This window comes from Solea solea, chromosome 3 (genome assembly GCF_958295425.1).
Source record: "Solea solea chromosome 3, fSolSol10.1, whole genome shotgun sequence".
In the NCBI taxonomy this organism is placed as follows: Eukaryota; Metazoa; Chordata; class Actinopteri; order Pleuronectiformes; family Soleidae; genus Solea; species Solea solea.
The window spans coordinates 22,908,429-22,924,784 of NC_081136.1; the positions used below are offsets into that span (position 1 = coordinate 22,908,429).

Sequence of the window (16,356 nt, forward strand, 5' to 3'; positions counted from 1 at the left end):
TGTTCTCTACACTCACCTTTCCCTTTCCCAGGCACATACAGTAACTATGGTCAACAAGTGTGTGGAGTTGTGTAGAACCACAATAGTGCTAGATGGTGCTTTGTTAAGTGCAAATTGTTGTTTTAGTGTTATTATGCACGTATACAAACATAATCATGGTAAGTAAATTCATTAGACACACTGGATATTTATAACACGTACATGTGAGTGCACTTAAATGCACCACACTGAGGTTTGTTGTAATCACTTATCTCATTAGTGCCTGCGTATTGTTGAAATCTATGCAGTGTTGTCGATCAATGTGTTCTTGTTGTTAGTTTCTGTTTATTTGGGGATTCGGGATTATTTGTTTTTATAAACAACTAACAGTATCATATCAGGAGCAGCCAGAGCCAACAGAGTAGTTCTACATTTTCCCAGGTGACATGAATGCAGCATGCGATGATTTACAGTAACAGGTAGGTAGGTGAATTCCCGAGGAACAGGAAGTTTATCATTAGTCTACACCAGGTTAGTCAGTCTGTACCTCTACACGCTGCTTATCCCTACACGTAAAACCTCTCTCTGTAAACTTTATTAATGGCGGGACTTTATCTCAGGCAGCTTTAGTGTGACAGAGACACAGCGGGGATGTTTGTCAATGGAATTCTGTTGTTGCTGCCGCTGCTTCAGTGTGCGTCACTTTCGTCCGCGGTGACGGTTCTAACATGGCCGCCACTCAGCTGCCCCCGACAGGTAAGTTATGGCATGAATGTAGCTGCTTTTTAAACGGCCATGAGTTCATCACCGTTCTGTTTGGTCAAATGTGAGTCGCCAAATGACGTCACATGCCTATCTATCTATCTATCTATCTATCTATCTATCTATCTATCTATATATGTATCTATGTATCTATATATGTATCTATCATATTGTTCAGCACTTTTAGCTGCAATTTATGTAGCTATTTAAAGAAAGATATTCTTCTTATTAGCATGTTTTTACTTTTACTTTTTAAGCTAGAGAGTATGAACAACATTAAATCCACTAAGTTTAATTTCATTGTCTTTTGCTGTTTTAAAAATGTAAAACTTTGTCAACCTGTGAAAGATTGGAAAACAGGCAGAAAAACATGTTAAAATAAATTCTAATTTTCTTTGTTGTTTGTGTGTTTCTGTCACAGGATTTGAATTGCACTGTCGATACTAGTAAGTATTTCTCTTAAGTCTACTCTGCATGGAGAAGACATCCTTTACGTCAAGTGTCATTTGTTTTATTGCTACATAAAAATGAAGAAAAACATCATGAATAACGAAGAATGCTTGCATGATCTAATGTGAATGGAAAAAGTCAGAGGTTTTTCGTGACAAACACTCACCTTGTCAGGACCAGTAGTCTTCATGGAGACCAAAACCTAATTTCTGAGGAACTGGTTAAGTTCAGGGCTAATATTTGATTTGTGGTTAGCTTAAATTCAGGGTTAAACTGTTAATAAACTGTTAATATACTCCGTTAACATCCAATAAATTGTAAATTACTGCTAGATATTGAAAGTTCTAAGTATTGAAATGTCATTGTCTGACATTTTGGGTACAATAAGCAAAAAAGTCCAAACCAGTGGTTAAAGTGAGGGATACTGCTTCGTTTAGGCTGTCCCAAATGAGCGCAATTCAATGCAGTGTCATAGGACGAATATCTGTGCAAACATGTGTGTGTTTGTGTGTGTGTAGGTAACTGTTTGGACATTAGCTGGCTGGATATGAATGACTACACTCCCGGCAGTCCAGATGAGTTGCAGGTGTCAGTGGAAACTAGGCAGGACGAGGCAGGACACCTGCAGCCTGTACTGGCCGCCAACTGGAAGATAAAGGACGATGGTGAGTTAGTTTGGTGTGATATAATTACATAGTACTGTATATGTGAAACCATGGCAAAAGAATATTGATTTACAGTATTAATCTGCCTCTCATATTTTTTGTACATGTATTGGCTGAAATGGAATGTGAAATAATGGAATATAACATTCATAATCAGAAAGTATGTGTCACTTGATAAAATGCTCAGTGTCCCACACCAAAGTCCATTCAGAAAATCAGTGATTTTACATCACAGCCCACAGGAGTTGTTAATCCACTACTGCCTACATGACTTTACCGTTTGAAATCCTTCAGTCGGATTTACACAAGTGACACAAACTTGCCAAAAATACAAGCCGCCTCCATGCGCTTGCAAGCTAAAAATACTGATTTTCTCTATGGAAAATGGTGAGTAGTTTACAAACTTCACTGGCAGCTATGTTTAAGATTAAGCTTCCATTTCTCAGGATGTTCAGTGAAACCACTGCGGACATGTGTGTCACATCCTCCTAGAACCACACTTAAAAAACCCTTACTCTTTAACCTCTGTGCCTTCAGTGTGACATTTCTAGTCATACTTTAAAAGTGATAAAGTGAACTTTACCCATACACCACTTTTATAATCTCACAAAGCAACACCTCATGTACCGTAATAGTGTTTTAACAAGGAAGAAGGGTGTGATATAAAGATGCAGCTAATAGCAGGGATATAGGTACATAGTAATGTCAGTTAAAATGTCCGTTACAAATTAATTGTCGGACAAATTTGAGTTGAATCCAATTTTTCCGATCATGCGGTGTTTCTTGAGATGATTGACTTGTCTGTAAATTGCGCATTGTCAAGGTAGAACCAGTCAGCTGACTGGATGTGACTTCTGCTGTGTGTCTCCTCAGGCAGCATTCGTTACCTGAAGGCCACAGAGCTTCAGGTCCTGGTGATGTCCACCAATCAGAACCTGTGTGTTCGCTATTCTTTCCAGGGCACACTCCCAATGAGAAGTCCATCAGGGGAGAAGGTGAGTCACTATACAAATGATTTCAATTTTTAGATATCATTGGTATAAAATTGTAAAATTTAGACTTGCTGACCTGAACACACTTGTAAGTGGGGTGAGGATGCCAGTCATCTTTCCAGTCAGTCAATTATTCTAGTTTTCCACTTTAATATGTTCACCAAAAAACTTGTGTCCTATCTGTGATGACAAGACAATCCAAGATATGTGAGTGTATCTTAGAGCCATTTTAAGAGTTTGAAGCAGATTTTTACAGTGATTGCAATATTATGAATTACAGTTATTTTATTTAGTTAGTCATGTGATGAATTTTCACATGGTACCATGCCTAATTGGATTAAAAGATTAAAAAACTAATTTGAATGACCAGTGTCACAGCAACACCCCTTTGTAACTGCTGTTTTGTGTCTTCAGTGGTCGTTCTCAGCTAACATGGTGGTGTTGGAGCCTGGTCAGAGATACCTGATCTCTGTATTCAACATCCCCAAACCTGAGCTGCTCCACAGCAACTATGATGTCAGCAAAGAAGTCATTGTTCCAGGTGAGTTAGAGACAAAACTGTCTGTGTTTGGGTCAAGTTTCTGTGTACGAGCATTATGGAAATTATTACATTCAGTAAGTTTCAGAGGTCGGTAGCTGTAGAAGCAGCATTTACCTTAGACCATGTAATGGCACTAGGACTAATACAGAGTTAAGAGTGCTTTAAATGGAAGAACTAGCCTCAGTTTGAAGCACAAACCAACATATTTAGATGTTTTTTTTCAATATGATTTTTAAATTGCGGTGAAAAATAGAACCCTTTCAAGCTGATGGGTTTAAGTGGATACGAGGTGTATGGTGTGCAACGACAAGTTGGATGGTTTATACAGTGGTTGGCAATCACTGACTCAGCATTCCCAGCTAATTAAGCCTAACTGGGTATACAGTAAGGGAGTGTTCAGCTGTCTGTAAACAAAAATACGATGTTGGACAGTCTCTAAGATTTCATAATAGTTTCAGGTGAAATGAGGAAACCAGTTCACCTGTTTTCATCTTAACTGTCAGTCGTCTAGACTCGACTTTGACTGATTATCTTCTTCTCGTTCACTCAGATTGTCAAGATTCCTCAATGCAGAAGACCCAGTTTTGCATTGAGAGAGGTGAGTTTTTGACTGGCAGCCTAAATTCCAGTGTAAGAGAGAGAGAGAGCAAAACATGAACCATTTCCAAACTTGTTGTCATTGCTGTGCTGCAGGAAGTCAGTGGGAGGCCAACATCAGTCTGGCTACAATCCCCACAGTGAAGGGAAGATTTGTTCTGGCCGTTGGCTTCAGTCCCGACAGCCTGTGTGACGAATACCTGGTTATTGTCAGATGCTCCACTTTGCATGTGCAGCATGTATACGGGGTAAGTTCCTGTTGTCGTGAGTACTTATAGCAGTTTCCTTTTCAGTGATGTGACCTAGAACATTATGACTGAAGCTGCTCATTAAAGCATCCTGTGTTTTGTAACTTAACCTAGTTTTTACCCCAGTTCTCTTTCTTCTTTTTTTTCTTTTAATGCAAAAAAAAAACTGTTTCCTGTAGCATATCTCTGCTGATTGTCGAACAGATTTTTCATTACATTCTACAGAGTACTTGAACTGCACACTTGCAGCTCACACATCACACATTCCTACAATGCAGTCCCTGGTGTGTCACGGTGTTTTCCCTCCAGAATAACAGGAACTTCATAGCACTGCTTTATGTCATCTCTGCAGCCTTTTCCCACTAAATTTAGCAGGGATATTTGGGATTTGTAAACTCATTAAAAAAAAGGCGATTAACACAATTCTCTTTGTTTTTCCAAACATGTGAAATGTGACTGCACAAACATGACAGAATTTACATCACTGCCAAAACTGAAGCAGATGAACAAGTTTTCAGATTTTTTTTTTCAGCTTCTTAAAATCAATATTTTCTGGGTTGTTTATTTTGCTAAAAATCACAAAAAAAATCATTAAGACTGAATCATTTTGGTTTGTAGACAAAACATTGTCATTTTGAGGTCTGTGCTTTTCATTTTGAAGAACACTGGTCGACATTCGGTGGCCCAAACGATAATAAATGAGAGATGAATCGATTATGAAAATAAACGCATGAACACAGGAGTTGCTGATCTTCTGCTGCCTCGTTTGTTAAGTTTAGAGTCACAAAATAACACACATGATCTAATTGATACAGACAATAGTGGATCAACAACTCCTGTGTTGTCTGGTCTTAAAATCCCAGATTTTCTCTCTGGGATTTGGTGTGTGGCAGTGAGCAGTTTACAAGGCAACAGAAACTTAGATAGATAAAGTGGCTGTACCTCATGTAACCTCACTTCAAAGAAGCCTATATGAAAAACAATTATTTTTGTTCGTTTATCATTTGTATTTTCAGTGTTTTTGTGTGTATTTGAAGTGCTTGTTATGTCAAAATAATACACATGTGTTCTTACTTACATTCACTTCTCTCTCTTTTTTCCAAGAACAATCACACGACTCTGAATGTGACATTCAGCCTCGATAAATGGCCAAGATCCTGCTGCCAGTTTCACGTTGAGGTAAATCTTTTCTGCCAGGTTGAGAGTATTTTTTTCACAATCCCCATCATATCCAACCTTGATGTTAACGCAACTTCCTCTCCACTGCAGATCAAACCTTTTTTCCCACAATGTGGCCAGGACTGTGTCCGAAAAAAAGGAACTCTGGATATTTGTCGTGGTATGTTGGCTAATGTGGAATATCAGCATCATGAATGACTGAACTTTCCTTTTAGTTTTACCAATACAACATAGCTCCACGTTCAACCTCCAAACTGCTAGCATTGCCCAATTTGGGTCATTTCATAAACCCATAAGCTGATAGCTGCAGCAGGCTTTCAATTGCAGTTTCTAGTAAGAGGGAAAGAGAAGAGGAAAGAACTCCACCTGTTCTCCACGTTCCTCACATTCTTACCCCTCCACCGCCTGTTTTTACTGGGAAGCAAGTAAAGAGGAAGTGTGAGACAATAGATGATTGAAAAACAACCGGGAAAGATTAGATAACTGACAGATTATCAAGATGTATAAATGCTGGGGGAAAAACCCAACATACTGGTTTGTACAGAGAGTGGCAGTGACCGCCCACTTTTAAGTAAATGTCCCTTACCTTTTCTCCATTGATAGCTTAAAAAAGACTTTTAAATTGCCTGAAGCCTGGAACGAGGCTGATTCAAAGTGGAAAACAAAAAAAAAACGTACTTCATTATTTTAAGAGTGAAGGAACTACACATCCCTTAATCCCATGATTTATTTGATGATTATTTAACCCGTAACTCCCTTGAGATAGTTGATTGATTTATGATGAAGACATGGCCAAGATAGCTTGTTAATTACAGTTCATTAAAAAAACTAAAAAACAATGTACTTACAGAAGGAAAATTGTTAAACTCCGGTACGACACTAAACCTTGGATGCAGCGATAGTAATATTTGCATTCTCAACGTGATTTTCTGTTTGCAGCAAAACCTGACCCGCCTCCCACAAATGTTCTCGTGTACATATTTGTCATCCTGGGAGTGGCACTGATATTTACAGTGGCAGTAAATATGTGCATCTTCTGCAGGAAGCAAGGTTAGTAACTACAATGCACTGTACTATTGTCTTTCAGTACGTAAAAAAAAAATCAAATTATTGGTAGTCCGACTAAAATCTGGTTTATATACCTATACAGTCCGACGGAGATTTGACTTAATCGAATTCATCAAAGTCGGACGAACACACCCATGCGGTTAATGTGGCTGAGTCAAATGACTTCACTGCTAGTGCTTGGATACTGGGACACGCTATTAAACGGCGTTGTCATGGTGCGACTTAACTGTGCATGGAAACGTACTGATTGACTTCTAACCTCAAAACACGTTTGTGAGTCATGGTTGCTATTGGTGACGCCCTCCTTCCATTTTCAGGCAAACCGGGTGTTCTTGTAGAACCAAAACCACCACCACAAGTGCAGCAACCTCCACCTCCCAAAGTGTTGGTCATCTACTCCCAAGACCACTACCTCTACAGGGACATAGTGCTAAAGCTCTGTGCCTTCCTCCAGGTCAAGTGTGGCGCCAAAGTGCTTGTAGATTTGCTGGACGCCACCATGGTCGGCATGATGGGTCGCCTACGCTGGCTCGAGTGGCAGCGGCAACAGCTGAAAAACCCCTCCGACAAAGTTCTGGTGCTGTGCTCGCGTGGAGTCCAGGCAAAATGGAGGGCCTTGTGTGGTCAAGGTCAGGTGACACTGAGGGAGGACCTCCTCTCCCCCACAGACGATATGCTCATCCCATTCCTCCACCTTTTCCTGCCGGACATGCACCAGGCGGGCATGCTTGGCAAGTACATGGTGGCGTACTTCGATGACATCAGCGGCGATCAGGACATACCCTCAGTTTTCGACGTCGCTGTCAAATACAAGCTGATGAAGCATTTCGAGGAGCTGTACTTCCGCCTCCTAGACACTGAGAAGTATCAGCCAGATCACGTCAAACATGTCGAGGGCATCGGCGGGGACGAGTATTTCAACTGTCCCTCGGGCAGAGCCCTGAAGGACGCCATTGAAACTTTCCAGGCCTACCAGCTGGAAAATTGTGACTGGTTTGAGAAGGAGTGTGTGGGTTGTGAGGAGGAGGTCCTGACTGAGGCCGACAGGCTCATTGATCCGCTTCCAATCCCTCCAGTGCTTCAGTGTGTTCCTCTGATCAGAAACGGCCCTCCCGTCTACGTGCACGAGGTAGAAATCTCTGAAAATGACACCAACATTCACGTCCTCACACCTGAACTGAATCCACAGCTCTCGCCACCATCAGTGGCAGAGATTACGCCAATCGTAAACCCAGAGTGCAAGCTGCCGTATCCATCGAACCGAGCTGAAGGGAGATCGGATCACATGTATCCTCACAGTCCTGAATCAGTCCACATGGTCCAGTCTGTGGTGAACTGTCCTCCTTCACAAAGACCATACTGGCTTTCTGTGGAGGAAGGACCACTTGGTCAAATTCCCAATGAGGATGATGAAGATGATTCACTGTCGCCCTCAAGTCAAATTTCAGCTCATTTGTACCCGAGTAGGTCGGCCCTACCGGACTCTCTTGGCTCAAACCCTCCAGAATCCTCATTCACAAACATGCAGGGTGAATATTTGCCTTCATCCGAGTCCTCCATCAGCTGCTCTCTGCCTGTAGAGAACGAGGAAGAGGAGGTCCTGGGCCACGGTGGAAAGGGTCCAAACAGTGGATCAGATCAGGGCTACATATCTAAAATGTCCTCCCAGCATGAACCCACCATCAAAGAGAATCCACTGGTGGCTCTGGCCAGGCTGCAGGAGGCGCTGTTTCAGCAAAATCTCATAGACTCCGACTTATTAAGTCTTGAAGAAAACTGATGGTCCAAGACCAAAATCTCACCCCAGCAATATGGACCAAAACTAATAGAAAAGAAAAAAGAAGGACAATGGGATTTAAACATGGCCAGTTTGTTACATATGGCCAGTAAATTGTGTGGAACAAAAACGTGTTCATATATTTTACATGTTGACTTTTTATTGCGGATGTTGCACTTGGATTTTGAAGGAAAATTATTGGCCTGTACTGATTCAGCAGCTTTGGAGTCATTGTGATGATTAAATGTCTTATTGTGGGGGAGACTGGGGGCTGTCTCCACTCCCCTTACTGTCTGTTAGTGGAAAACCAGCCTAGGAATTGCTTCACAGCACCACACACACACCAGTTATAAGATCTGGTGTTGTTCGGGATCTTGTCCAAAATATTCATGTCGTGTTTGGTTTAAATGCACCTACGGACTAAACTGCACTTATTTTTGTTGCTGGGTTCATTATTTCCCGCTGTTGTTGTCTATGTTTAACGCACCACAAATAAACACTTTTGTTCAAGGTCTTCGATCAAATTTATTTCAGATGTCAACCACACCGTACTCTGATTTACATCGACAGTACACAGATAGGATTATATCGGTACAGATACACACCACACAACTTTATAGTACAGGTAGAGTCCTATGTGTAAACAATAGCAAAGGCCTTCCCCCTGTAAACAAGTTTGGAAGAAAAAGTGTTTTTAGATGCGGACATTCAAATTTTCAATGTACCCAAAAATAAGATAAAAGCAACATTTGATTGTTAGCTCTTTTGAATAGCCATGTTTCATGAAAGCCTTTGGTAGTTTCAGTGAAACTGTGCTTCTTCATGCAGCATCAAGGCTCACTGTAGTGACTGTTGAATGATTCCTGTTTGTGATTAAACCACAAACATGTGGCCACTGTCATTAGTGAGGTGACGAATCTGTGCAAATCAATATATATATATATATATATATATATATATACTGTATATATATAGATATATTTTTAAGATTGCCTTTCCAACAGCGTACAATGCATTTGCAAAAGGATTTCTGGCACAAGGAAGTTATATAAAATATTATAGAATATGTTAAACATTTTTAATACTTTGGCAAACATATACAGTACATGATAAGCGACAAACAAAACAGCTGTTCCGCTCTGGTGGAACGGTTTGTTCAACATCAGAGGTTAGACCAGGGTTCACTTCACAACAGCACCCCCTGGTGTCTGCAACAATACATTTACTGATCCAAGATTTGGTTTAAGTGGCAGTTCAGACTTTGAACTTTTGTGTCTGAACAACAAAAGAAAAAAAAAAAACTCTGCATCACCAGTAAAAAATACAAACGTAAAATCTCTAGAAAACTGACAGCAAGTGGGCGGATGAATGTCCTGCTTCCAGCTTGCTCCACCCCTTTGCTCCACCCCTTGTTATGGACATTTTCCTGTCGTCTGACCCAGACAGTCTCCCTCTGCATCAACCGCCTGCAAATGTTAATACTCAATTTATAAGTGTTCAAGTCTGAAAAAGGCTGTACAGGTAACGTAAATAATTGAAATAAATGTACATATGAGCTGAAAACATACACAAAATCATGACATGTACTGCGTGTATGAAGATACAGTGTATGAACATATTGCTAACATATGGAAATGGCGAATTTCCTTATATAGCACAAGAAAGGAAAAGTAATATATATACATGTACACATTTTACTACTTTAATAATATGGTTTTATCATATCTTACTGCATTTATATACAGTATATGCACATTTCAGTACAAATAAATGCAATGTGCTTTACGGGTTTTTTCATGTAGTGATAATATTAATATATCACTATACAGGTGACATACAGTCAGTATACATGTGTTTTTAACTCATATGTACATTTATTATAGGAAATTCAACATATGTGGACATTGCATATGGTTTTGTGCCCAGGCCTCTGAACAAAAAAAAAACTACTTATCTCTTTACTGTCGCTTTAACCAAATGATACATTTTAAAGCTCGCTTTTATAACTTGTACATGTAATATTTTTTCCACTGACTCTGTCTTGACACTGTTCAGGTGGGAGGTACGCGAGACTCTCTGGTGCCTGGTAGACTACGTTCTACCGCCGCTCACAAGGCACAAAACACATGGACCTCTGACCTGCAGTCACTGTGATTAAATACAACTCATGAGTTTCACGACTCGTACGTAAAATAGGCACTAAAACCCCCTCTCACACATTTCTCATATTGCACACTTTCTTGACTGTACATACTCTTCAGTCACATACGCAGCTATGGAAAAATGTGTCCACTCCTACTGTTCAAAACAAAGCCATGACCTTTTCACTCTAGTATATCCTGTGGTACATAATACAAAGGAGTTGGGAATAGAAGAGCCCAGTTCAGCTCATCCGTACTTTATGTCACTATTTATATGCATTTTCAACACAACTTGTTGGATTCACTGTGTCATTTAATGTGGATCCCTTTCTCAACTCTGAGTAAATGACTGTGTAGCCCAGCGTAAAACGTTAACCTATGTTTGCTGCAACTGCATTGCCAAGTTTGGAGGCAAGAGGGTAATGGTAATTAATTCATTAATTCAAATTTTTTCTTTCTTTTTTTTTTTTGAAGTTCCAGCACATGAAATAGCCCAAATTCACAAGGTAGCACTGTTGGAAGCTTTCAAACAACTCTGGTCATGACTTGATGAGATTTGGCTTTTCAACTATTTATTTATTTGTACATTAATTTATTGAAAACACAGCATTTGTCACTTAAACTGACGGATCTTCGGTCTGTTATTAGTCCATGAGATGATTTTTTTTTTCTTTTTTAATCGAATGGCTTTTACCTTGAACACTTAGCGCTCAGCTCTCAAGTAACCGAGGGAATGATGGCATTCAAAATACCCGGCGATAGCAATCGAGTACCCAGTGACCTTTGCTTTAGAACCCCTGACCCAAAACAAGTAACAGAAGTAGTAGAAAAACCTGTTTGTCGTGGCACCACTGAATCATTATGTACAGCGTTTTCACGTGAACACACACACACACTGTCTACTCTAGGGACCGTTTAGAAGCAGCACTAAGAACAGCAGACGACACCTGTCAATAGGTAAAACACTGAAGTACATGAGTGGAGTAAGTATTCTTGGAATTGCACTTGACGTTCGCAACACTACACACGCGCACACACACAGTCCACATGCTGTCTCTCTGTACACACACACACACACACACAAGTGGATATAGTCTGGTGTACATATAGTCCTCCCTGTTATCAGCTGTGGCAGGCGTTGGGTGTTTTTGACTGTAGCACCTGAAGACTGGTCTGGGAAATGAAAGGAGGTAAGGCTGGAAACGACAACGCGCTATAAACGTGTCACAAAAAAACCCCATTTGTGATTAAAGATTGTCCGATGATTCTTTTGGCTCTGGGGAAGAATCCCATTCTGTACTTTTGTTTTTCTTGTCCATTACATGATGCTGTTGTTTGTTTTTTTTCATATGGTGTCTGTGATTTTCACACTCTGCCCCCTTGTGTTTAAAGCACAGAAGTGCACTTCTATGCAGATGTGTTATTTATTGAAGGTTTACTTGCCTAGTTTTGTGGAAGATCACGTTTGTCTGATATTGCTATGAGATTAGTGATTAACACGCATTGTATAATCTGATGATATTATCAAGACATCTTTTGATATATATATACTGTACAAATAGAGAAATGTACTTAAGTTCAATGTAACAAAATTACGTTAGTTAAAAGCAAAAAATAATTAAATTATACAAGTATACGGTCTGGCTATCTACAAAGCCAAACAATAAAATTGTTTTTTTGCTAGGTTCCTTCGACACAAAGAGTATAAAGTCCGTCTGAAATTCACTGCAAGCTAAAATAAAACATTTTCACTGTGCATGAGGCAAATTTCGCGCCAAAATTTCGATTCATATTCAAATTTCAGACACTGTGCTATGTGGAAACGAGGCGTTAGTCCAGCATAACACAGGTGATCATGGTGGGATTAACTGGCAGGAAACTGCCCCAAGATGGCTTTGTACTGTCGTAGGGCTGCAACTAACCCAAACCTCAAAACGATGAGTTTCTCGAGTATCTTGTTTTGTCCACAAACCATTTTCACTGATTCCTTTGAGACATGGAGTAAAGAAATCAGAAAATATTCACATTTAGGACATTTAAACATTTAAAGCACTCAAATCGATTATCAAAATAGTTGCCAGTTCATTTAGTAAGGGATTAATAATTGATTGGTTTGAGTTGTCGCAGCCCTACTTTGTAAGTGATTTGATTCATCGCAGAGTTGTAGGGTCATTTGCAAAGAGTTCTCGCAGCTTTTTCTACAACGCTGAAAAGAAAGATACTTTCTCTGAGGGTTTGGTCCTGGAGAGCATTTGTACAAGTTTAAAGCAATAACTGAAAGGCAGAGCTGGAGGATTAAAGTTTTCTAATGTTGTCCTAAAACGATGGAGGTGGATGGGATTCAGTTAACACCTGCCACATGGAATTAAGAAACATTTAATGGAAACTGCTCTGTGGATTTAAAGGGACTAGTTTCCTGGAACAATGACGATAAAAAAAAAAAAAATGAATGTCCCTTGTATCCCACAGTTGAAATGAACTTAGACACAAGTTGTATAAATGAGACTCTGAATTAATACACCATTATAGAACGTAGGAAGAAATCAAACTCGAAAGGTTTTAGTGCATGTAAGTACTCAGATTATGAGGGGAAAAAAGTAGAAATAAACAAGTAAAATAAACACTTAAATGTGCATTTTCTATAGTGCTTTTAGCAGGTTAAACCACCACAATGTGTAAGCAAAACTATCAACTCTCCATCACAGGTACATGGGTATATAAAGTACTGTGCACTTTCAAATTAATATTCATTTTTCTGTCTCTTCATTAGCATAACACCAGACATTAAAGGAAGATGTTTGTTTTTAAGTAGCATTTCCTAGAGTTTGTGTTTAGATTTACAGCTTTTTATTTATTTCTCTGTCCAGAAAAGAATCCTTATATTCACGCCTGGACTCTGTGAAGGTCAGTCCGGCGCTGTTTGGGATTCATCAGCTGATTTCACTGCATCAGCAGCAGTGTTCTAGATAGATTAAAAACCCTTCCCAATCAGATGCTTCCCAGAAGATGCTTATTTTTTTATAATATAAAACTGTTTTTCTGAATCACTTGCTGGAGATCACGCTAAATACTCTGCTGAAACAACAAATCGACCGGTGGCCCTAAGCTGTTTGCACAGTACTGAGGTTTAATTTCAGCCTATTATGGTTTGTTTCTATTTTTGCACACAGTGTGACGCATTCTGCTACACTAGTGGGAGGAAGTTGCCGTCTAAATACCTCACATTTGGGTTTGTTGCCGTCTGTGTTTCAATGTCAATGTCTGGAAGAAGAAGTTTGCTTTATAAATGGAACCGCATCAGGATTATGGGTCCACTTTTCCAGGAGACAACGCACCCTCAGCTTGACAGCTACTGTGTTGATGAATATTAGAAGTTAATATAAAATGGAGAAACACTCACCATTAAAGATAAATGGGGATATATTTCAAATACATCTTTTTTTTGTGTAAAGTTTAACCTTTAAGATTTTAAAATTAGTGAATCTTTCCCACACGATATAGCGAGGTATCATGTGCAGGTTTGTTGAAGTCTGTGTTTTCTGTCATCACTCATCCAAATGACGCATAATCTGGATTATTTTCCAATCTCCAACTGTCAGGGAAAACAGCACCACTTCACCAGGAAGCACAAAATGCACCTTTTCTTCCTGTCATACTTTATGAATAACTAAGATGGGGAACACACTTCCCTTGTATGTCCATGGGGCCTTTTAGCCAGTTAATCCAGCCCTGCTGCCACTGTGCAGCAAAATAAATAAATAAATATCCAGTAACCATTACAGATAAACGGAGAAACATTTGAAATTCATCCTTTTCTGTAAAGTTTAACCTTTCAGATGTTAAATTATTTTGCACAGATCACACATCTGTCTTTCCATAAGATGTAGTGATGCCTCACTGTTTCACGTCACCAGTCATCCAAATGAAGCCTAATTTGGATTATTTCCAATCTCAAATTGTCAGGGAAAACAACACCACTCCACCTGGAAGCACAGCATGCTCAGTTTTTACTGTAAGTACTTCATGAATGTAAATTCATGTAAAATGGGAAAACACGGGGGGCCCCACTTCCCTTTTTTGCCCATGGGGCCTTTTAGGAGGTCAATCCAACACTTGGATTGGAAGGAGAAAAGAAAATCCATTAATAATTACAGAGAAACGAGGATATATTTTAAATTCATCCTTTGCTTGGAAAGTTGGACCTTTTTGATCTTACATTTTTTTTCACAGTGTGAATCATTTCCACACATGTAGGTTTGCTGCTGTCCAACCTAATCTGGATTATTTCCAATCTCCAATTGTCAGGAAAACAGCACCACTTCAGCAGGAAGCACCCTTTTCCCTGCAATACTTCATTAAAATAACTATGATGGGGTACGTGGGGCCCCCCATGTACCCCATGCCAGTCCTTGTTAGCAGGGTAATCCAACACTGGAGGTTTGGAAGCAAAACATATCCACTCACCACCTGGGGATTAAGTTTGAATTCAGCCTGTTTGGAAAGTATGTCAGAGTGAATGTTCAGTACCTCCCTCATCCAAATGAAGCCGAGCAGGGGTTATACACTGAGCCTAATCTGGATTATTTTCCTATTTCCAGCTGTCTGTCAGGACGCACCAGTGGCGCTCCTAGGACTGGGTGACGGCCAGGGTGTTGACGTATCCGTGCGGACACATGTCGTTCTCAGACACGCAGTGGGAGAACTGGGCCGGGTTCCCGCCTCCGGTCAGCCGCCGCACCCCGCGCACGGCCGCGCACTGCTCCAGCAGCTCCAGCAGCGTGCACGCGAGGAAGAAGATGTTCTTGAACATGAACACGGACACCGGCATCTTGTAGACGTACACCTGGAAACACCTGACCACCAGCAGCGGCGCGTTGACCAGCAGGCCCGTGGAGAAGCGCGCCCACAGCCAGCGGCAGCGCAGCTCGGACACGGTCAGCTCGTAGAGCCAGATGACCGGCACGGCCAGCGCCACGAAGTACACGGAGATGACGGTGTACTTCAGGTACAGCGTGGGGATCTCGTTCCTCAGCAGCATCTCCAGCAGCGTGAAGCTGTCCAGCAGGTCCAGGCAGGTGCTGGTGAAGCAGCTGTGGGAGTGGTGCCGCGTCGCGCCGTTCGCGTCCTCGATGATGGAGTTGATGAGGCAGAAGAGCAGCGGCGCGGAGAGCAGCACCACGATCTTGAAGCCGGTGGCGCCGCACGGGACCTTGAGCGCCACCAGGTCCAGAATGGAGGTCTCCAGGACGAGCACCACCTTCGGGGTGCAGGCAATGACGTAGATGAGCCAGGCCAGGTAGGCGTAGGTGAACTCGCCCAGGTTGCAGCCGAAGATGGAGCTCTTCTGGTGGAAGCCGCAGGCCCGCTCCCGCTTGCTCCGCGCGTTCTTCATGAAGAAAATCCCCCAGCCGGAGATCACCACCAGGTCCGTGGCGATCCACGAGCACCAGTACAGGTCCGTGAAGATGATGAGGTAGAAGTCCAGGACGCCGCCCTGGAAGACCAGCAGCAGGAAGGAGAGCGCCTTGTACATCAGGCTCCTCTTGGATCTGTGCGCCAACAGCGGCGCACTCTGCATAAACTCCCCCGATGTCATGATGCAGGAGGAGGAGACCAGAGGCTGGATGCTGCTGCTGCCGCCGCCGCCGCCGCTCTCCTCCGGGTTGTTGATGCTGTAGCCGCCGGTTGTCTGAGTGTCCCGCCTTCGGCTCAGCTGACCGGCTTCAGGGGACGATGAGGCGGGGGAGTCAGCGGGGCAGCAGCGGGTTTCGTACTGGAGATAGTTGGCCTTCGGATTGTCGCTGGCAGCTGCAGAGATCATTGTATTGGAGCGGTCGCCTCCCTTTTCTCCTCTTTCCTTCCTTCCAGAGGCTTTAAAAGGAGGAGACATGCGCAAAGACAGGCGCGGACTAGGTCTGATGGAACGGACTCAAGATGTTTTGTTTAAAGACCACACA

The 16,356-nt window shown here is 41.6% G+C and overlaps 2 protein-coding genes across 2 annotated transcripts; one reads left to right on the forward strand and one right to left on the reverse strand.

Annotated features, from left to right (window-relative positions):
• The first annotated feature begins 321 nt into the window (after positions 1 to 321).
• il17ra1a (interleukin 17 receptor A1a) lies at positions 322 to 8,609 on the forward strand. The gene is made up of 11 exons (XM_058625774.1): positions 322 to 735; positions 1,163 to 1,187; positions 1,710 to 1,856; positions 2,730 to 2,851; positions 3,263 to 3,389; positions 3,940 to 3,987; positions 4,083 to 4,234; positions 5,339 to 5,413; positions 5,504 to 5,573; positions 6,353 to 6,463; positions 6,799 to 8,609. The coding sequence occupies exons 1-11, from the start codon at positions 631 to 633 to the stop codon at positions 8,259 to 8,261; spliced, it is 2,445 nt and encodes an 814-aa protein (XP_058481757.1). The 5' UTR covers positions 322 to 630; the 3' UTR covers positions 8,262 to 8,609.
• Positions 8,610 to 13,135: 4,526 nt separating this feature from the next.
• Positions 13,136 to 16,356, reverse strand: tmem121b (transmembrane protein 121B). Its single transcript, XM_058625307.1, has one exon. It carries the CDS (start codon positions 16,287 to 16,289, stop codon positions 15,027 to 15,029), a length of 1,263 nt encoding a protein of 420 aa, XP_058481290.1. The 5' UTR covers positions 16,290 to 16,356; the 3' UTR covers positions 13,136 to 15,026.

Bases quoted from the DNA above. Each gene is read 5' to 3' on its own strand.
- il17ra1a (XM_058625774.1), top strand. From the start codon at position 631: ATGTTTGTCAATGGAATTCTGTTGTTGCTGCCGCTGCTTCAGTGTGCG. The intron at 2,852-3,262 runs GTGAGTCACTAT...TTGTGTCTTCAG, and splicing joins GAAGTCCATCAGGGGAGAAG to TGGTCGTTCTCAGCTAACAT. The intron at 5,574-6,352 runs GTATGTTGGCTA...TTCTGTTTGCAG, and splicing joins AACTCTGGATATTTGTCGTG to CAAAACCTGACCCGCCTCCC.
- tmem121b (XM_058625307.1), bottom strand. From the start codon at position 16,289: ATGTCTCCTCCTTTTAAAGCCTCTGGAAGGAAGGAAAGAGGAGAAAAG.